The sequence below is a fragment of the Solanum tuberosum genome, unplaced genomic scaffold (assembly GCF_000226075.1).
Source record: "Solanum tuberosum cultivar DM 1-3 516 R44 unplaced genomic scaffold, SolTub_3.0 scf00022, whole genome shotgun sequence".
NCBI lineage: Eukaryota > Viridiplantae > Streptophyta > Magnoliopsida > Solanales > Solanaceae > Solanum > Solanum tuberosum.
Window position 1 is genome coordinate 957,482 of NW_006238948.1, and position 8,170 is coordinate 965,651.

General features: G+C 29.5%; 1 protein-coding gene across 1 annotated transcript in view; it reads right to left on the reverse strand.

Moving 5' to 3' along the window:
* Window positions 1-2,286, reverse strand: part of LOC102603118 (DNA mismatch repair protein MSH7) — a 66,062-nt gene extending 63,776 nt beyond the window's left edge. Inside the window, exons 1-2 of the mRNA XM_006341202.2 lie at window positions 1,923-2,286; window positions 787-1,339 (exon numbers count right to left, since the gene is read on the reverse strand). Of these exons, the coding sequence (XP_006341264.1) occupies window positions 787-1,339; window positions 1,923-2,164 (795 nt within the window). The 5' untranslated portion in view covers window positions 2,165-2,286. The remainder of the gene's footprint in view (window positions 1-786; window positions 1,340-1,922) is intronic.
* Between the last annotated feature and the right edge of the window lie 5,884 nt (window positions 2,287-8,170).

Sequence of the window (8,170 nt, forward strand, 5' to 3'; positions counted from 1 at the left end):
TAGGATTTAGATTGTTCCCAATGTCCACACAACAAGGCTATAGGAACATGATCAGAAGTCACTCTTTGCATAGTGGTTTGCTTTATGTTGGTGAAAAGATTATTCCATTCTGTGGAGACCATAATCCTGTCTAACCTGGATGCTGTGATATGGTTATCACCCTTGTACCAGGTATACCTTCCACCACTTAATTGCAGATCAATGAGGTCCATGTCTTCAATGCCAAACTAATGCATAACTTAACTTCTATCTTAATTGTTACAGTAAATATCACTGTGCAGTGCATAAGAGTCCACTCATATGACAAAAATATCAAAAGAACAAGAAATAAAATTTCCTTAATGGCTTTAAACTTCAAAGTTCTTTTCCAAGGGTATACTTCAAGGCATGTAACAAGTGTAACCATATTGTCATTGCCCTGAGTACACAGACCAAGTCCTACCATAATGAAATAGAAGAATCTACATCTCAGATAATAATTATGGTTGTTCCCAAGTTCCAACTAGAAGCCTTAAGGTAATTTATTTACTCAATATTCACAAGCCTATCCATCTGAATCGTTACTATTTTCAGTTGTCTTATAGCTCAACTTCTTAAATATGATGAAGTAAAATCAGCACTTAACACTATCTAAAAGCAAAAGCTCATACAACAAAAACTTGTTGCACTAGAAAGAAAAAGAATGAACAAGCATAAAATTACGGGGGAAAGTCACTTTTGTCCAGTAAGTTGATGACATACAGCAGCTTGAAGGAAGAATATACAAGAGGGAAAAGCAGAACTAACCACTTTAAAGAAAAGCACAATGTCAATGTATTTACATTTGACATCCCAGTACTGCTTCTGAGAAGCGGACATTTTTCTCAACGCATCAGGAGGAATATAGAGTGTTTGCTTATCATAGAGTGGGTCCCCTGGTCTTCTACCATTCGCATCCTTGATTTGAGATGGATGAAGCCACTCAAACTTGCTAGTCATTTCAAACTCCTCCTCAAGGTTCTTCCTTTCAAAATTCAAGCCCTTAAGACTTTTAATCCTCTTGCTTGCATTCAATGAAAAGCAATCACTCCTATCCCCCGAGGAACAAATGTTGTCTTGGTCTCGCTTTAATCCAGGTACATAAGGTTGCATACTTGGTGTTTCTGGTCCAAAACCATGATCATCACTTGGAATAAGAGATACTAATCCTTTACCCTCTTGATTACTATTTCCAGTAGAACTAACAAAACTTCTATTAGTGCCTGATTGTAAGGAAACAGAAGCATTCCCCAATCCGTCTGATCCTTCGTTTTTTGTACAAACAGAGGATATGTTACATGGATCACCTTTCGCAATATTCCTGTACACAACATCAAAAAGTAGTTAATATCATACCCCATCTCACAAGATGGTATGAATATTTTGCAGATACAATAAAATCAAATGATGGACAACATTTCAGCTGCAACATAGTAGTAATAAATAGCCATCAAAATAGCTAGGAATCAGTGTGCATTCCATCACCCACAACAAAATAAATAGAACCAAAATCTAAGAACATGGTTATTGCAACAACTGAAAATATTAACAACGAAGCATAACAACACCACCTGTAGGACTGAAATGTAAACCCTTGTTTTCAGTAGATAAGGCAGAAAGAAATAAGAAAATAGAAATAACTAAAAAAGCAGCAAGTCGGCAAATTTACATAATTTCGACCAGGCTTATATTAATTAATTAGAATAGAGAGCCAAAAATTGTAACACACAGTAGCTCCAATTAAAGCAGAATTTGCAATAGTATCAAGCAATTTCACAATGGTAATTTTGACAAGGCTTTTAGTAATAGAATGTATAGTATGAATAAGACCATGCAGAGCAGTCAAAACTATAAGCAATAAAATACTTTAAAAATTAAAAATACGAAAAAGCAAAAAGTGATACCGTGGTTTTTCTCTGCTAAACTTGTGCTTAATAGAAGAGAAAACAGAAGACTTATGGCCATTGTTGAACGGGAGTGGCACCTTCTCAGGAGGAGTTTCAGTTCCCAATATTTCTTCCTTAAGGTCTATCGGAACTGCATTTTTACTTAGAAATTTCCGGCCATTGATTGTGTTATCGCCGGAGCTTTGGTCCTCCGGCGAAGGTTTCTTGAGATACGAAAGTAAAGTTTTCTGCCGCTGCATTTTCAGTGGGGAAGAGAGAATTGGCGCCAAAGGACTTTGCAAGCTGTCAACACCAAAATCCCAAAACTTAAATACTAAACCCTTCCCAATCCCACATTTTCAATGGCTCGTGCTCGTAAATCCAAGCAATTGGCCCCTAAATAAACTTTTAAATTAAATTGTTCACTAAGGTTATAGAATTAAGTTTTTTTATTTTTTTATTTTTTTAAATCATATTTATGTATGTTATTTTATATTTGATATAAGACTAATTTATTTTCAATTTAGATCTTATGTTATATTTTTAGTTTCATTTGTTTTAGTAGTATTGACTTGAGACTTCATATTTCAAGTCATTTATTTTTTTGGTAGACTTGATAGATTATCAATAACACTTGCTCCCAATGATCTCAATAAGTCGACATCAATAACACTCATCGATAATAACTTCAGCATAAAAAAAAACTCATTGTCAATGACCTCGGCATCAGCAATGACATCGGTATCAATAACACTCGTCAGTAATGATATTTATGTATATTGTTATATTTGACATAAGACTAATTTATTTTAAATTTAGAACTATGTTAATTTGCTATGTTATATTTGACATAAGACTTCCAAAATCAATACTCCTTGAATCCTTCCACTTCAAGATAGTATTGCACTGGAAATTGTATCATTTGATTGAAAGTAGTCTTGAAAATTTTTAATAGGAAAAGAGGGAAGAAGAAAGAGACTTAAGGTTAAAGAAAAAAGAATCAATCAATCTATTTTATGGGTCTTCTTCTTGGGTTTGGGTCATGGGCAACTAGAATGGGTGGGCAGGAGAAAATTAAATGGGGTCAAATTTAATTTATCCAATAAGAAAATGACATGCAATAAATAATAATAATATATTTTTTTAAAAAGGTTGTTAGTTTTAAGGGTATAAACGGACTAAAAGGTAAACTAAGGAGTATTTTTAGCCCAATAGGTAAATGGGGGGTATATTTAGACCTTTTCGAATAGTCTAAGGGTATTTTTAACCCTTTTCCATTTTTTAAAAGAAAAAATGTTGAAATTACTCATATGTATAAAGAGGCCTTCAAAAACAACATAGGGGCATTCGGGTAAATAGTTAAGATTGAAAGGGTATTGGCAAAATTAGTAAGGGGCGTATCACGTAAGTAGTTTACTTCTAGGGTATGTTGTGTACTTTTTCTTAACAGTGTCAAAAGAATATGAAAAATCGATCGAATCGACCGAATCTAACTGTACCGAACAATTTATATCATTTTTTCAAATAAAATTGTGGATTTTTATTAAGTGTATAATTGTCCCGAACAATTAGGGTGAACTTTTTAATTTATAAAAAAAAATCAAAAATTTTTTGAAACCGAACCAAATAACCTTACATATATGTTAATATATTTTATATATCAACAATATGTTAATTTAATAAATAAATACTCATATTTTATAACATTTTTCAAATTTATATATTTATATAAAGGAGGAACATAGACAAGGTGATGTGGCACCTCTCTATGGCCTCCATTTATATTTATCTTTTTCCTCCTTTTTTTTATACCATTTTTCTTCATTTAATTATTTATTTTATTTTAATAACTCATAAAGTCTTTATATTCAATTACTCAACTTTTCAACTCCCACTATGATATATCTTTTTTATTAGATATAATGTGCATATATTCATAACTCTCATAATTTTCAACTTTTCATATTCATAACCCTCTCCCACCTTAATATATCTTCTTTATTAGATTTAATATGCATATAGTTATAACTCTCATAATGTACAACTTTTCATATTCATAATCCTTAAATATTAAATATGAAAGTTAAGATACCTTATGATAATCCTCTATTATTTCTATATAAATTCATATTTTTTGTTTCATGAGATTTTATCCAAAGTTATCCTTCATTTTTACTATAGTATTATATTCATGCTTTTATTTGGCTTGAAAACGAAGAAGAAGAAGAAGAAGAACAAAACTCTTGAATATTGATAGGCTTGTGATATTGACAACAATTTAGATAATTATGCATTGATTTCTTTTTCCTTCTATTTTTAATGATATGTGTATTGTACTATTCCTTTTTACTTTCTTTTTTTTTCTCTTTTTTTTATATATATCTCTATGATGTCTCTTAAATTTAATTTTTTACGAAGAAAGCATTTGAATAGTGATAGATTTGTGAAGTGGATATCAACAAGAGTGATGTCTCTCTGTCTTTTGTTTGACTTGAAAAAGAAGAAGAAAGCTCTTGAATATTGATAGACTTGTGAAGTGGATATGACAAGATCTTAAGACAATATGTATTGATTTTGTTTTTCCTTCTATTTTTTATTTTTAATGATTAAAGTCACAATGATATATGTATTGTATTATTTCTTTCATTCTTTCTTTCTTGTGTATCTTTATGATGACATTTAAGTTTAATTCTCGTATGAACTTCTTATTGTTGTAAATCTATAATTTCTTTTAGTTCTAATTAGTAGTATAAATTAGTGCTAGATTTATCTCTAAAATTCAAAATCAGAAGATGATGTATGTATATTTAGTCAAATATATATTGTATCGGGATAAATAACTTAAATATAGAATAAATACGAGAAGAGGGCATTTTGGGTCATCATTGTTTGAGTTCATTTTGGCTTACATGCTCATAATGTTTTGAAATTATAATAACAATAATTAATTGACTTGACTTTTTAAGAACAAGAACGCTAATTATATTTTTTTCATGTTATAAAAATTATTATTCTACATTAAAGTTAATTGGTACGTAAAAGTTCCAGGATTAAAATATTACTCATTATTTAATTGTAACTATTAATTATTTACAGTAAAAGTATATTAATTATAATTACCAAATCCAATATATATCACCTATTCTTTAAAACTATATTTATTTATTTATTCTTCTATCGTTTTTTTTTTCACTTTCAAAAATAGTGTATTTATGTTATTTATTTTAAATCGTTATAAATCATAAGAATGTTACGTTCTTTCATCTAAAGAAGATATTACATGTAATTTTTTTTCATATTTTTTTCCTATGGAACCAAATTATACATCTATACATTTATAGGAAGGTATAATATAATTATTTTATTTTATATTCTTTTTATGTAAGAAGGAATTCTCAAAAAGTATTTAAAAATTTCAACTAAAATTCAAATATATTAAATATACATAAGAAGACATTTATATATATATAAAATACCTCTTCTATGTAAATAATATTTAGTAAATTATTTGTGTTTTTCATGACCGCGCGAAGCGCGGATGAATTCACTAGTATAAATATAACCCAAGTCTTAGATAGTATAATAGGTACTCCATCAAACAATACGGCCAAACATATGCAAGCACTCCTATTAAATGTTTAAGATCAAACAATGCGGTAACAAGGTTTTACATTCTTGACATCTTGGTGAATGATTGAAGTGCTTCTTCAAGAACATACCTGCAAAAGACATATTTTATAATAGTATAATTTTAGGTGATATTTAAAAGTAAAAAAAAAAATTAAAAATTAACCGGAACGTACCGATATCGAAGAAAATCGATATAATTGAAATAATTTTGAAAAATCTAATTTTGGTTATACACTATAAAACCCCAAAAAGTTGAGATGATATAATTTTTTAGAAATAACTGACTGAACTGTCCCAATTGACACCCTTACTTTTCTCTATATTAAACATATATACCCCATTTATATGAGGGGTGCTTGTTTAATTTGACATGCAAACGACTTTCTTCTTGCATGAATTACCAAACTTTTGGCAAAATTTGGTTAAAGGCAAGTTAGTATATTCTCAACCTGCATGAACAATTGTTACTTTCCACTTCAAATTTAAATCAAGCTACTTCTGGCTAATATCTATATATACTAGATTGTATTGGCCCGTGCTTCTATGTTACCTTGTTTTCAAATACTTGTAGCATGTTTCCAAATGACTTTTGGTGATTGCGTAAAGTTTTATTTGCATAAATTATAAGTCACAAAATTAAATAGAGAGTGCAATTTCACTTTTCATGTGATAAAATTTGTTTAAGGGGCAAGTTGATTCCAGTAAGATATTTAGCTGAAGATTAACATATCAAATAAGCATATATATTTCAAGAAGTAATAGAGGACTATACCGACATCCTCCTGCAACATAGTTTCCTATATTTTTTTCTTTAGAATCATAATTGCATCCCAACGAAGAAACATTTTTTTAAAACTAATGGAATCAATCATTTACAAAATGAAATCTCAAACAAAAAAGTTTACATATATTCATCAAGCATGTCAATAATAAAATTCTATCCCTAAAAAAGTGTGATATATAGCTCAAACTCAACAATTTTGCATACAAATCTACCTGTAGTTGTTGCCATGCTAGTATAGATCCTCCGCTTCTTCGAGTTCTTCTTTCAAACAAAGATAGAGCATAAGAACCGCTAATAATAATTGTGCAACACTATAATCATCTCCTGCTACTTGTGTGTTATTAATCATACATCTCTTAAGAAACAAATATCCTCTAAACTGAAAAAGATTTCATTCTAATAATGAATATTAAACTTGTCAACCGCTTCAAGTGTTATGTCATTTCATTGTCAATATCTTGCAAAAGGAAAATGTCATCACAATTAAGAGTGAAAATAGATACAACATATCTCAACATGTATAATTTTCTCTCTTTTAAGAAAAACAAAAGTACGTAGTCCTAAAGACTCATCTTTGTCATTAGGTGGCATCACACATATACAAATAAACCATCAATTAAGTTGCTTTGAATTTTGTAAAAGGAAAAACAAACTTGCAAACTACACAATCAAGCGGCCATCAATATAATAAAAAATTTAACCGTGTAAATTTCCAAATACCTAATTTTCAAGTGTAAGAAAATGTCTTTATGACATATTTTGTGAACAAGAGGGATATTATCAAATTGTACTTATACTCCTAACAGAAGTACCTCAAAGATTTAACTTTGTGACTCAAGTATTCTGGAGTTAAATCAAACGGTGATAACATAATTTCGCAAAATGATAGTTAATTATTTCTGAAGAAGTGTAGTAGTTGAAGTATCATCCCAATTGGTGTGGTCTGACCTTGTATTTGAGTATGAAAGTTCGACCTCAATCAGACATGTTCGTTTATCTTTTGTGTTTATAGCAATTACAATCAATCATTGTTGTCCAATTTTAGGGTGATAATTTTTTTTGAATATTGATCAGTCAAGTAATAAGAAAAATCATTTAAAATTTAAAAATACTTATTATACATTAGGCTCTCATCAATCCTTGGCTGAAAAGAATCATGTTTCCTAAAAGCACCATATAATTCACAGATGACCTAAGAGTTTAGATTCGACAAAATTGATACCATTAAAACAAAGATTCAATCAAAATTGTTATGTTAAGGAAAAGATTCAATCAAATTAATAATATGAAAATTAATGTTATTAGAGAAATGTACCTCCATTGATCCACACTATAAGAAGGTGTGATAGTGATGCTGTATTTTCTGAATCTGTATAACAAAATAATACAATAGAATTCTAAAATACATCTCCTAGCAAGAATTTATAAATTGACATTAGGTGTTGGCCTGTAGTGAAAAAATAACTCTTAATGAACTTACTAATGAGTCCTTGACATGTCTTTCCATCACTGATACGACATACAACCTTGCATAAATAATAGTAATAGTTAAAAAAAAATTCACAAATTTGCACCAAGTTACCAGAATTGGAAACCTCAACAAATAGATCCAAAAGACGAAAATGGAAGAAATTAAAAGAGATAGAAAGGGAAAACATATTTTTTTCATAACCAGGAAGAAAGAAGAAAAAATTAGATTGGGAAATATAATTACAAAATCATGCTATATTTTACCCAAAAATTCAAACTTGCAGTCATGGCAGCGATTTCAGTCTCTCTTACCGTATCACAAGTATTACAAATATGATTCTAGAGGTAAGATAACCTAAACATCTGTTGAAATGGCTTCATG